The sequence below is a fragment of the Gamsiella multidivaricata genome, assembly GCF_025024155.1.
Source record: "Gamsiella multidivaricata strain RSA 2152 chromosome Unknown BC939scaffold_9, whole genome shotgun sequence".
NCBI classification, from domain to species: Eukaryota; Fungi; Mortierellomycota; class Mortierellomycetes; order Mortierellales; family Mortierellaceae; genus Gamsiella; species Gamsiella multidivaricata.
In genome coordinates, this window is record NW_026251717.1 from 161,146 (window position 1) to 173,832 (window position 12,687).

The 12,687-nt window shown below is 48.5% G+C and overlaps 4 protein-coding genes across 4 annotated transcripts; 1 reads left to right on the forward strand and 3 right to left on the reverse strand.

The window, feature by feature from the left end:
- Nucleotides 1-4: 4 nt before the first annotated feature.
- Nucleotides 5-2,517, reverse strand: BC939DRAFT_499869 (uncharacterized protein; the record flags this gene model as incomplete). Its single annotated transcript, XM_051559987.1, has 4 exons — nucleotides 5-1,471; nucleotides 1,953-2,041; nucleotides 2,143-2,199; nucleotides 2,313-2,517. 4 exons carry the CDS (start codon nucleotides 2,515-2,517, stop codon nucleotides 5-7), a joined length of 1,818 nt encoding a protein of 605 aa, XP_051415820.1.
- A 1,643-nt stretch (nucleotides 2,518-4,160) lies between these two features.
- On the reverse strand, nucleotides 4,161-4,999 carry BC939DRAFT_440436 (uncharacterized protein). Its single transcript, XM_051554077.1, has 2 exons — nucleotides 4,866-4,999; nucleotides 4,161-4,750 (listed from the first exon to the last, which is right to left on the reverse strand). Exons 1-2 carry the CDS (start codon nucleotides 4,888-4,890, stop codon nucleotides 4,275-4,277), a joined length of 501 nt encoding a protein of 166 aa, XP_051415821.1. The 5' UTR covers nucleotides 4,891-4,999; the 3' UTR covers nucleotides 4,161-4,274.
- Nucleotides 5,000-5,581: 582 nt separating this feature from the next.
- On the reverse strand, nucleotides 5,582-7,341 carry BC939DRAFT_440438 (Metallo-dependent phosphatase-like protein). Its single transcript, XM_051554078.1, has 3 exons — nucleotides 6,632-7,341; nucleotides 6,050-6,526; nucleotides 5,582-5,968 (listed from the first exon to the last, which is right to left on the reverse strand). Exons 1-3 carry the CDS (start codon nucleotides 6,897-6,899, stop codon nucleotides 5,643-5,645), a joined length of 1,071 nt encoding a protein of 356 aa, XP_051415822.1. The 5' UTR covers nucleotides 6,900-7,341; the 3' UTR covers nucleotides 5,582-5,642.
- Nucleotides 7,342-10,227: 2,886 nt separating this feature from the next.
- BC939DRAFT_490080 (uncharacterized protein) lies at nucleotides 10,228-11,883 on the forward strand (the record flags this gene model as incomplete). The annotated part of the gene is made up of 3 exons (XM_051559441.1): nucleotides 10,228-10,296; nucleotides 10,461-11,549; nucleotides 11,584-11,883. 3 exons carry the CDS (start codon nucleotides 10,228-10,230, stop codon nucleotides 11,728-11,730), a joined length of 1,305 nt encoding a protein of 434 aa, XP_051415823.1. The 3' UTR covers nucleotides 11,731-11,883.
- Nucleotides 11,884-12,687: the final 804 nt, after the last annotated feature.

The window sequence follows — 12,687 nt, forward strand, 5'->3', positions numbered from 1 at the left end:
AGAACTACTCTTGGTTCAGCTTGTTCATCACCTGCTCCACATCCGATAGCGGAATGACGGGGCCATGTCCCGAGCACTTGGCCTTTTTCTTCAATTCGGCGCACAGCTCATCAATATCCGCATCATCAAAGTTCGGGTGCTTCGCAATATATTCCCATGCCTGCGGACAAGGAATCGCCTTCTCGCCCTCCGTCAGCGGTGGCAGCGTGTGCTTCTTACAGTCCTCATCATCCGGTAGCTGCGGATCCTCCTTGGCCACTATTGGTACCGTCGCCGTTCCCATCGATGTCGTCGCCGACGCGCCCGTGCCCGCGAACGTTTCTGTGTAATCCAACAGCTGATCGCTGAACAACGTCTCCACCGGATCATCGAACCCTGTGAAAAAGTCTCTCGGATCCGAAGGGTCACGGAAATCCGTAAACAGTGCCTGCGTCTGCTCATAGGTCAACGATGGCATCGACATCGGGGCTGCCGGGGGCGTAAAGTGTACATGGCCATCCTTGTCCGTCTCAAACAGAGGTGTGTTCACAATATCCTCCAAAGTCGGTGACGGGCTATTGTCCGAGAACAACGCCAACGTACTTGCTGGGCTATCCAGGTTTGAATGATGCATCTTGTTTCCGAGTGGACTGCTCGTCAAACTCAGGTTGTTTGTCGCTCCAAACACAGCATTGCTGCCTGGACTATGGCCGCTAATCGTTGACGCTGGACTGCGGATGCTACTGATGTTATTGATATTGGTCGTGCTGTTAATGCTGTTGCTGTTGCTGGAGATATTGCTGTTATTGTGAATGTTGCTATGGTTCAGAATGCTGTTGTTGTTATTGTTGTTATTGTAAGTATTGCCCACTCTATCCAGTAGTGACGAAAAGAGCGCCATGTTCTCTGGCGTGCCGTTCCTATATCTGGGTACAATCCCTGCAGAATCCGAGTACGAGACCTGTGAAATCGAATCCTGCTCTGGCGTCGGCAGGTCATGATCTAATGGCGAGTTCGGTACACTGTCCCCACCCGAGGATGGTGGTGTCCAAGGCAGACGATCACTGCCCACCAGCTTGGATCTACCAGAAACCACTGACGACGATGGCTTCTGAATAAGGCCAAGGTTACTCACGGCGACAGACGACGGCGAAAGCCGCTGCTGCTGGCCAGTTTCCTGGTTCCTAGGAAGACTCTGTATTTGTGTTGTTGCCATTTGTGTTGTGGCGGCAGCAGTATCTCCTTGGGATTTCGCGAGATTGTAGAGTCCAGGCTGGCTGATCGGGAAATCGAACGTGAACGATTGCTCCTTGAGAAAGTAGTTCTCCGTCTCGAGTTTCTGGACCAGTACCTTCAGGTTCATGTTTTCCTCCGCCAGCTTTGAATCAGATTTCGGCTCCATCTCCTCTAATTCCTTGATCCTATCCTCGAGAGACTTCACATATCTCTCCTTTCTCTCACGGAACGCTCTCTGAGCTGCACGGTTTTGCGCCTTTTTTTTTTAATGGGAACAAATTGCTTTTGTTAGACAACGATCTTTAAAAACACTGATGTTATTCAGTTAATATCTCATGCATCCCAATTCTCCCTCGTATACTACGTGTACGTTGTTTTTGTCCCCTTAAACCTCTTTTTTGCCGTTCATGCATAGTGTTTGTTGATTGCCGCTATCGTACACAGGGGGCGACTCTCTCTTCCCAGCTGCCTTCCCGGACTCTCAGCCCCACCTCTTGATCCATCTTCCAGTGATCATTGAGCCCTCTTTACCAGTCACTGTACCAGATCCTTTTCTCTTGTTCAAAGTAAACGCAGAAAACTAACTATCTTCGCTGCTATATTATTTTGACAGCTTCTTTTTAGATGTGCACGGCGCGCAACCATAAACTATAAACAAGCGAAGAAAGAAGAACCTCCGAGCATGTGGGCGATGATAAGGCCAGTCAGATTAAATCATAATTAGAATCAGAACTAACCTTTCGCTTGTTGGTGGGTTCCGTTGTAAGCGGCTTGCGTCCAGCCTTCTTGGGCGCAGGTTTCCCATCCGCTTGCATGTTCGCCTCATCTGCGTATGTATACAACGGAGTCAATGACGAGTCAGATAAAAAGTGAGCAAAAACGACAGAACATGCAACCAAAATCCAAACAATGTTCATTGAACCATACCAGAGCTATTATCGCCCTCCGAATAATGGAGACCCTCGCCATTGGAACCTTTAGAGTCTATAGCATCGCATGCGAATGTAAGAAAAAAAGGAGATAAGTGCCAAAGGGTTTTTTGGGGGGTTATTTTTTGCCACCAATTGAGGGTAAAAATGAAAGTATTCTGTACTTACCACCATAGTGGTCTGACTTGTGGTGGAGTTGGTTGCTGAAGCGCTTGGTTTGGTCCTCATCAACACGATAGTGCTCCTGATGATGGGCGATGGCGTTTGATAACAGGTCCTGGGCATCTTTGTTGTCTTGCAGCATCTTTGCCCAGTCGCTATCGGTCAGGTTGACTGGGTACGCACTCAAAGGCTGTTGCTGTTGCAGCGACATTAGCGGCTGAAAGAGGAGGGTTCCGAAGAGACAAGGCGGAGACAAAAGGGGGGGAGGAGATCTAGAGGGTGAAAAGAGATGGAATGGGTATGTGTGGGATGGACAGGATGGGACGAGGTGAGCGAATGAGTGATAAAGAAAGATAAAGAAGGGTCCTTAAAAAAAAAAGCGCCAGTCGTGCTCACGGGAACACGGCGGCTTGCTTGCTTGAAGCGCAAGTAGTATGGCCAAGGCAAACCAATCGGACTGCTCCCTGCCCATGCCCTTCATTGGTGGCAATTGCACAAATACAAATGCTCTTCTTTCTTGGATGCAGTATCCATACACGAACAAGTACATTTTGTAATATATTTTGTCCTATGCATACCATAACAGCTTCGAGATGCAGTTCAGTACATCAATCCATCTTTCTATACAGCCTGGACAAAGTGGGGCGGTCCTGCCACTGTACCATCTCAACCGAGGCCGTGAATGAATATGGGTATAGCTCCTTTCATGCTTGACACCTTGACGCGTTCAGAAACGTGGACGCTGCTTAGGAGCGATCGGGGTAGAAATGGTCAGAATACCGACCTCTGATACAACGGTACGATCTGAAGCTCAATCGATCTGTAGATTTTCTGCTGAAGCCAGAAAGGCGGTCTGGTATCTTTTGCATCTCATATCCTCAATCATTATACAAAATGGTGCGGAGCAGCGCCATTGAAGCAACGTGCTTGTGTCATTTGCAACACCTGCAATTCTGGGCAATTAGATAACGACTTCATACTGAGAGGAAACTGGCTGGCTCAAGTGACGATTGATACAGTAAAAGCCAGGCCTATTTGGATCTGCGTTTTGAAGTCTTCCTTGATTCGGTCAAGTTTTGGCAATGGTTTGAGCTATTCCATCAATGCATCATATAACTAAACCTTTTCCTTGAGCGCCGTCATTTTGCTAGTATCGTTCCTGGGACTGTCCCTTCCGCACGTACCTCCCGAAGCATTCAAATCTAGTGCACAGTTATTGACACGTTAAGCACCGCCAGTTCTTGGTATGCTAAACCTTTTCGTATCCTGTCGATGGTTTCCTCCACTTCGAGACCCCACGTCGGCAACGAGGCTCTTGCAACCTACTGAGTGTCTTTAAATTTCCAGAAACAGCGCAGAGAATTTCTTGCTAACCATGTGGGAGATCGCAACTTTGATCCACGCATTTCTCGGCATTGCATTTATCCAGGCCTGTATGGGCGAAGCAGTTGTTTTCATCGATTCAATCTGAGCAGGACGCTATAACAACGAACCCTAAAAGTCTCTGTACCGAAAGCGTACCTTGCTCTGGTCGAGCCTCTATAACCTGTTTCGCTGCTCCATCACTGCGTCCTAAACACATATTTCCTGCTTAGCGCATCCCCTAACCCTTCCTGATACCAGTCCTTCTTTTTGTACGCAGCCGGCGGCACCTATCCTTTGAAAGACTTATAATAGACGCCTCCTGCAACTCCATCTCATTTGATTTGATCTCATTATCGCTCTCGCTACGCAGCCAAGCCATCCCTCTGCGCCAATGGCATACTCCGGCAACGAAACCCTTCCCAACCGCTATAGTGCTCTCAAGAACTCTAACAGCTCTGTCAAATACATCGCAACAATCGCCTACTAATTCTGGTATCTAAATGTCTTCCAGCGTCGCGGATAAGGCGTCTTGTCGAAAAAGTATGGCCAAGGCGCTGCGGCGCTAAAGACAGTTGTCGGGAGTCTCGAGCCGTCGTATCTTTGCTAATACCGCGAGCAGATATGCAAGGCCTTCAGTGTCAAGAATGCACTGAGAGAGATCGAGCTAATCAAGAAGTGGACAATGCCACCGCAGTTGCTGGCACAACTGTACCAACTGTGGAAATCCATGGAGGCCCAGCTCCAACAGAAACATCTGGGCGAGCGATAGATGTTCAAGTAGAGAGCTATGTTCGGAGACCGTTGATATTGGTTTAAGTTCATCTTAGTGTTCCTTCGTATGGAGGGATCGCAACCGGAGCTGCCACGCCTGGGCTTGTTACAGTAATAGGTTAGACTCAATATGCCTTTTCTCTCCTTCTTCCGCCTTAGACTATACTTCCCCTCGGCCTCCTCTATCGGGAAGAGTAATTCCGGGGGGTATCCTTCGAAATTGAGCGATTCAATTCCAAGCAGTCGCTCCAACAAATACTTGAATGTCCCTTGGGGTTGGGGGGTGTGGGTCACGAAGTCCGTCAACGGTAATTTCTTACTTGACTTCATCGCTCCCACGACACTGACGACCTCCATGGTTTTTGGCGTAGTTTTCGTCATCGGTATAGAGTGTAATGAAACCTCCTTGACACCTGCATTTAGGCCCAGGTTCGCTTATGGCGAGCATGGCTCACGGTACAGAGCGCTGGTACGATAGGTAGTGTCGATTGGATGCACTCTAGACTAGAATATGCAGTTTAGACTTAAAGGAAGCACCGGAAGTCGAAGATATGGATTGAGTAGCGCGTGAATGCCCTAGTAACTGTGGTGGACCCGCTTGCTTGATGCCGTAACTCGCTGATAAAGGGAATGAAGCTGTTGTGAAAGACGCAACACGTCCTGGCGAAGTCGGCATGGGATAGTGTCTTGCGATGTGGATACTAATATCTAGGATCTTAGGATTCTAATGATAGATTTGCCATCGTGTGTTTAGTATGATGGTGTACATGAATGAGGTTACAGGGCTTTACGGCTGCAACCCCTACTGCTATGACTTTCATTGCTACCTATCGATGGGTCGGATCTGCTGCTGCAACATTCTAGATTTACTGCGCCCATACCCATAACACGACCATAGTCTACTGTGAACAATCACTTCGAGTACTGATCTTCGGCGTTTAATCAGTACCTGCAGCGGGTTTTCGAAGGACCATCGTTTCTTCAAGCGTGCACCGTTGCAGAAAAAATCATCTTTCTGGATTGATCCCGCATATCGGATCAACCAAATGAGGAGAGAACGGATTGCCTGCATTCAAGGCCCTACAAGTAGATCAATCGTGCGCCAATTTCTCTTCTCTCAGATCTTCTCTAACACTATTGTGGGTGTTGAATCATTTTTTATGCTTTATTATTGAATAGACTGTAGACTGTGCATGTTCTTCACTTCGGTGGCAGATCCACGATGATGGGCTTGTTAAGCGGGCGATAATTGATATTGCAGGCTGAAGCATTGATACACACCGTTGACGACCCGGGGTTTTCACCATCCTGGGTCGCTATAGGGCGCCAGTCGATCTGTGAGACACCATACCCTTCGTGGATGTGACCAAAGACGTGATAAAGCGGTCGGACCACCTTCAATCTCTCCAAGAGCTCCCTGCAACCGACATGTATATTATTATCCTGGGGCACAATGTCGCCATGGCCCTTTGGAGGGCCATGAGTGATCAAGATATCCGTATCTACAGGAATATGCTTCCAGATTTCTAATGGAGGTAAAATATGAAAAGAGCTCAGTAACGAAATCATTACACAAGAGACTACAGTGCATGACATCTGATCCTTACCATGGAGTTTGCCCCGCACTTCATTGAAAGCCCATTCATAAAACTCTGGCTGCCAAGGACTCGCCCAGATCCTATATCCCTCGATCCATCCCTCCCTTGGGTCCACCGACTCAATTCCATCAGCAGCAGCAGCGCCCTCCGCATGAATTTCCTGTAACGTCTTCTGTTTCAATTCCAACTTTGCCTGCTTTTGCCATTTCTTGTACAATACCTTGGCCCCATCAACAGTGTAGGACGAATTGTCCAAATAGACGATGCCGTGTCCCGCCGATTGAAGTTTTTCCACGGCTGCCTGATGATCTTCCTGAGCGGTGTGAAACCGGAACCAATTCTTCTCGTAAAACTCCTTGTCAAGGATGACATCGTGGTTGCCAGCAACGATGATTTTGAGCGGTATATGGGTCAGGGATTTCATCCAGCAAATGAACTGGTCGACCTGAGCTGTGGTACCCATCTTTGTGAAGTCGCCTGCATGCACTATTCAATTTTGACAACGATATCCAATGTGTTGGCAGAATAATTGTTATACAGAGCCCACAAAATACTGGATTCGTCGGGTTAATCGCTTCCCTCAAGGCTTACCTAGGATGTCGGCTTCGGGGATAGAATAGTTGTTGATATCGGTCATGTTATGGGTATCGCTGATACAGACCATCCGCAGCCAGTTCGGCCCCGGTTTCTCTGCAGGCATGTCTGGTGCAATATACGTGTTCGGCGGCAATGATGCACTGGGCGTGTTGGATCCGTTATCGCCATTTTCCGCCTCCATTCGCTCTCGATGCAAGTTCCTAAAGTTCTGTGGTGGCGGATGTGGTTTGGAGGAGGACATTGATGAGATGAAGGAAGACATGGAGAAAGGAATTAGACCTCATTGCAAGGGATCATGGCCGAAGACACTGCGCCTCCTCCCCCTCCCACCTCCCTTTTCCTGCGACTAATTCTACCACTACACAGACGCGCCATGTGCTGTGCTCTGAGAGTGCCTCGATAAAGATATATAAATATTAATATGCTTCAGTAGTTCATTTGTTTACTGCAACCATACAATGGGCGTGCCCTGTTTATTCTAATGACGCTTGCCGTACGGAATACTATGCTAGTAAATGGCTTTCGTACTATGGGCGCGATAATGGTCGCCTTAGCGCTTACTAGCTGCGACTCAGATGGCAGACAAGGTTGTCCGATGAGGGCGATATTGTGGGCATCGAGAGTGTCTCGATGGATGTATGGGTTGCATCCCTGTGAAAGATAAAAGCAGGATCTCATGGTGGGCCTGGCGGTATATGTACCGGTGGTTAAAAAAAGCGACATGATATGTATCTTTTGTAAAAATATCTCATGGACGTCGTGTGCAGGAATACCAGCTTCGTGCGAGTGTTGAGCTTGGCACTCCCATACATAATAATCTTCACGCCTAGCGGTCTCTACAAGTAGACCTTGAATAAAAAGTACCACGACTTGATATGATCCACGAAACCTTGTGGAGCCATCCCCCTAGCTGGTGATCTTGCTTTGCATGATGTTGACTCTTGGATAGAAGATTGCATTCGTCGTTTGGATTGTCCCTGGAAGGCGTTGCACCTGCTTTAATGGATTCATCGCTTGATGGGCATCTTAATGGTTGTTACAAAGCGGCTCTCTGCTACAACATGCCCGAAACCGTGTCTGGGCTCATATGGCAATATTGATACCTCATCCTGCGGCAATGACAGCCTGGTCAGGACCAAAGCCAACAATAGACGCATTCGCTAAATCGACCTGATTGGTAAACTTGAAGGCTAGCAATGCTGTGTTTTGATCCCACAGACTCGCCTCGATGTCCATGATGTCGACTTGCCTCTGCCATGTGGTGCCGAAAAGGCGACCAACTTGGCTTACGGAGATCGAAGGCTAGTATCTACGACTCTATACCCTTTGCCCTGACCATGTTCATAAGGATGCAGTGCCTCTGCAACGCGTCTACTTTCCAGAGGTCTACCTCAGGGGAACAACAGGAGGTGTATTAGCCTTATAAGCGACTTTCTTGGCTTGCCTTCGAGCAATCTAAAGAGTGGTCAAATTCTGCCCGAATAGCCGCAAGCTCTCCTTGAAGTAGGTGTTATTCTTCTGGTATACGTATACCAAACTCGGCTCGGCTCGATGGTTCTGGCACCCATACTTGCCTGGGTGGCAGCCATATGCAGAGCTCGAGCTGTGCGGTGGGCTTCCAGGGGTATGAGGGACGTTTGTGTTCAGGGCGATGTCCGAAGAATAGTTGACGGATTAGCTTTCCATAATCTTACCTCCGCAGGCTTTCAGCCTGACCACGCCTCATGAATACTTCATCGCCTGCAGAATGGGCTTTTAAAACTCCTTGAATCCTTGGCTGCTCTTCCTCAATGGGACGGCCAAAGGATTTTTAATAGGGTCTCATCTGAAAATAGCATGAAGCTTTTACAAAGCGTTACCAGGGGGGGATCTGGACCATGCTTCCTGGGGCAATTATACGTTTATTTGCCAAGACCTGAAGTTTAAATCGTCGGTGCCGCCGTTCTGGCGATTTATGGATGTGGGCATGTTGAGTATGTTACACTGTATAGCTTAACGAAAGAGAGGGTAGGATAGGATAGTGTTTGTCGACATATCAGTCGTTCACCATGTTTGCCAAAGAAAAGAAAAAAGTAAATACCTTGTGGTACAACAAAAGCCAATTAGTAATATAGTGCTGTTGAACAGCGACAAATACGCAGCGATCCATCTCCTTCCTTTCAATCGCCTCCACAATGATACCGTCTTCGATAAGTTGCACCTAGCCAATGATACCACCAAGGCCCCTGAAAATCGAACAGCAATCTCTCGATTCCTCTTCGGCGCAGTCTGCCCCTTCGCTCTCATCTTTATTCTCACCATCACTCCCATCCTCTAGAGTCACCACCTGTTGCTTCCCCTTCGGACTATAAACAGCTGGTTGTTTGCGCTTCTCGCCTAAGGCCCTTCCATGACTGGCATCATTCCCTTCGCCATCATTGCTCTGGGAGTCTTGATTTTTATCCGCCAGTTTTGCGACCCTTGCGAGATAGCTTGACAGGCTGATGGGCACGTTCAACGCGGTCTTCAACTTAATCATTGGTTCCAGACGACCCTTACATGCGTGGAAACCTCGACCATGCTGGAGACATGCAGGACAACGGCATGGAACAAGTATTACTGCAGATCGCTGAAAATGTGAACGATGCTATCCTGAGATGACACGGCCTAGTTCACGTTGTGTCTGAGCAAGTGGCGAAGACTTCCCTCGATAGAGTCAGCCGATAAGACCAAAATCAAATATACATCGTCGAAGGCACTCTTGTATTGGCCTTCCTCTCCATTGAGTGCGCGTATCAGCTCCCCTATCTGTGGTCTTCTCGTCTGGATGTCCTGATCTGTGACCTTGCCTATATCGTCTTCCTTAGCCTACGAAGAACGCGCCTTGATCTTAAATTGTTTGCCGTCTTTGAAGATGTGATCGGAGTCCAATGTGATTCGACAGTTGGTGATGTCGCAACGATATGTGTGAGATACTGTGAGCCATCTCCAGGCTTGAGAGACCTGTACTTGTTATAATCCAAAGGCCTGTATACGTACGAAAATGACATAGAGAAGAGGTGAAAGCTGTGAAAAGCTGAGGCGAATATGCCGGCGGTATGTGTCATTAGCTAAGTGTGCTCGACAAACTTTCGGAACAAGGCGAGAAAAACGCGTAGACTCGTGCGCATAGGTTGTTTCTATTCAATCATACGGCTTCTCCTTACCATGGGCAAACAGACGGCAGGTTGGACCCCAGCGAACAGTCATTGCTCGGTTGGGATTCTTCATCTGACGAGGACAATCAGAGCGAGAGAGGGAATAAAGAACCCAATGCAGTGCGTAACACAGCGACACAACCAATCACAGGAGCACAGCAACTGGCCAGTGCGCGCACGACAACCTTCCCTCCTTTATTTGAGCCTTGGCTCATAACCAGCCTGAGGACGTCAATGGCCGTCGATGACTATGTTTATGTTTTATATAAGGTCGCAGCGTCTTTCAATTGTGTTGTTTCCACAACCCATGATCTAATTCTGATAAAAGGGACTTCCGGATACATACCTAAATTCTCTAGATCGGGAAGCCCTACGTTGATATTTTTCGATTTGCCTGGCTCAGAACCTTCCGGCATGCCCAGTAGTGACGCCGAAAGAATCCTGGTCGAGGCCCCTGGGACCCGTGATTTGCTGTTTTTCGGAGTAAGTGGGTGCGGTAAAACGCGAACAGTCATGGAATTGTTGTCGACGAGATGGGGACTCTACTTCAACGCCGGCGGAAAGGATTTGGCTCGGACGACATGCGGATTATCACCGATGCGCTATCGGAGAGCCAGAACGTTTACTTGTCACCAAACAAACATCAGAACAATACCAGAATGCGACATCTGACTCTCGGCCTCCTGCATGCGCGGCTGTTGATCCTTGATTACTGTTTGGGTATCCCCGAGAGCAGCACTCTGTTCACATGCCAGAGGTGGATGCTCCTACAAGTTGCCACAACTGCGTTCCAGGACGTGTTTAGGAGCCTTTTCGAAGATATCGCTCAGCGCTTACACAAGTACGAGGTGTCAGGTTTGAATATCATCCGTCTCGTACTGGGCTTATTCGACAAAGTTCAGGAGCTGCTCCTAAACCGAGTAGACTCTTCGGCCACACAATCCAAGTTTCTTCTGGTTTTAGACGAGGCACAAGGGTTAGGCCGGCTTGCGGACGGTTATTTTCTGGACAGCGACCTTGAATCTACTCGCCCAATTCTAGCCCCTATACTCCAAGCATTCAGACGTGTTGCAAACAACCAGGACAGGATTTGTGTCATACCTTGCGGCACAGGCTTAAGCTACTACGAGCTGGTATGGTCTAGAGTCTCCGCGGGTGGTCAAAATCTCTCGAAGGGTGAGTACAATGCTTTGTTGGCAACGGGTATGACTCTCGACTTTCCTGGCTGGACGAGCGTGGACGAGATTTCCTCTTACGTGGAGCGGGGATTGGACGATATCACGAGGACAAAATTGACTCGTCTGTTTCCAAGGCATGTGGTCGAGGAACTTTTCAGAGATTACCATGGCCGATTTCGCCCCATCATCTCTATCATTGAGGACATAATCGAGATAAACAATCCGTCAAAGTGGAGAGAGTGCGTTGCCGAGCGGGAGCACCGGTTAGCGACAGCAGAGATCCCCACAACCTCCAGCAAGAAGGAGCTCCTTGAAGGAAATCTATGTCAGGAGCTACGCAGGATTTTGACTCGAGCCCGGACCGACGAGACGACGACATTCGAAGACTATCGATACGTCGAGAGCACATTGAAATTTGCCCTGGCCTCATTTAAGTTATTAGGCGGACTTTTGTCATGTAAAGGAGAGCTTCCTGCGTTGGTGGAAGCCTCATTTTGCCGAATCCGACGATTCACAGGGGAGTGCTACACGGTCATGGACGAGCCTTTTGCGTTCCGGGTAGCGGACAATTTCTTCCAAAAGGATGATCCAGGATGTTTTGTCTTACCCTGCCGAGATCGCCCAGAATTTCAGTAGCGAGCCCCTCAGGATGGAACACAGCAGGGATATCACCGAGATTGCGCTTACGATTGACAGCAATACCATTCGCCAACTCTTTGTAGAGGAACATGTCGCCTAGTTGGATCAGTTGAAATGATTCGGAGACGAAATGACGAATGACGGAAGGGCAGGAGCTTGCTACCAAACGATCCGGGACATGACAGATCGCTATCACTTAGTCGACAGACTTAGTACGCTCACATACGCTTAAGAATAAAACAAGTTACCGCAGACTACACCCCTTCACTTCCAGTTAATATTTTTATGCAACTGAGGCTTTTGAGTAAAGAATCTTTAAAATTTTCGTCCCGAGCCGACAAAGGAGGAAATAGCCTTCCCACTCGTCCTCCATCACGCTCCAATATCTGGAATTGTTGGAGGTCGCGTTTGGGCGGGCCCGAGGATACAATGGCGGACTCTGTGTGGTGATCGACGAACAATTTGTGTTCTAGCAGCAGACAATTTCTTGTGGCAAATAGATCCAGGATACTATTAGCTTCAATATGATATGCTGGCGACATCCCATAGCAAGGCAAGCCTCAGAAGGCTCTGGGAAATTAAACGTGCCAAAGCTTGAGTGTTCATTCCCCTGTCAAAGTCAATGTCCTGCCTGTCATGCCTGCCCTGCCTGTCCCTTGCCGGCCTTTCTTCACCAACTAATAGGAGCTGTCCTAGTTTTCCAAGGCCAGTTCATCAGAATGGGGACGCTGATGCTGGCAGTAACTAGGGCCCCCGCTGCTCTTGCAGTTACATTTGTGCACCCTGTGTTCATCACATACGCATGTTGTCCCCTCGTGCCGCTGGCCTAAACACGCAGGAGCAGAGAAAGACCCTTTAAAACCGCACCAAATCCATCAAATCCGCCTGCCGCTCAACCAAATCCTCCAGCGCTCGTTAGACCAGCTCAGTTACCGCTGGCTCTGACTTTTATCTCTTATAGCGAGTTCCTGTGCTACACTTGCAGCCGACATGCCACAACCGTTCACGAATTCAGTCCCGGGCACATCACCAAGGGATCATCACTGAGCTTGGGACA

Bases quoted from the DNA above. Each gene is read 5' to 3' on its own strand.
- BC939DRAFT_440436 (XM_051554077.1), bottom strand. From the start codon at position 4,890: ATGCTCGCCATAAGCGAACCTGGGC. The intron at 4,751-4,865 runs CTAAATGCAGGT...GTAAGAAATTAC, and splicing joins CGCCATAAGCGAACCTGGGC to CGTTGACGGACTTCGTGACC.
- BC939DRAFT_440438 (XM_051554078.1), bottom strand. From the start codon at position 6,899: ATGTCTTCCTTCATCTCATCAATGTCCTCCTCCAAACCACATCCGCCA. The intron at 6,527-6,631 runs GTAAGCCTTGAG...AAAATTGAATAG, and splicing joins CCCCGAAGCCGACATCCTAG to TGCATGCAGGCGACTTCACA. The intron at 5,969-6,049 runs GTAAGGATCAGA...TACCTCCATTAG, and splicing joins AGTGCGGGGCAAACTCCATG to AAATCTGGAAGCATATTCCT.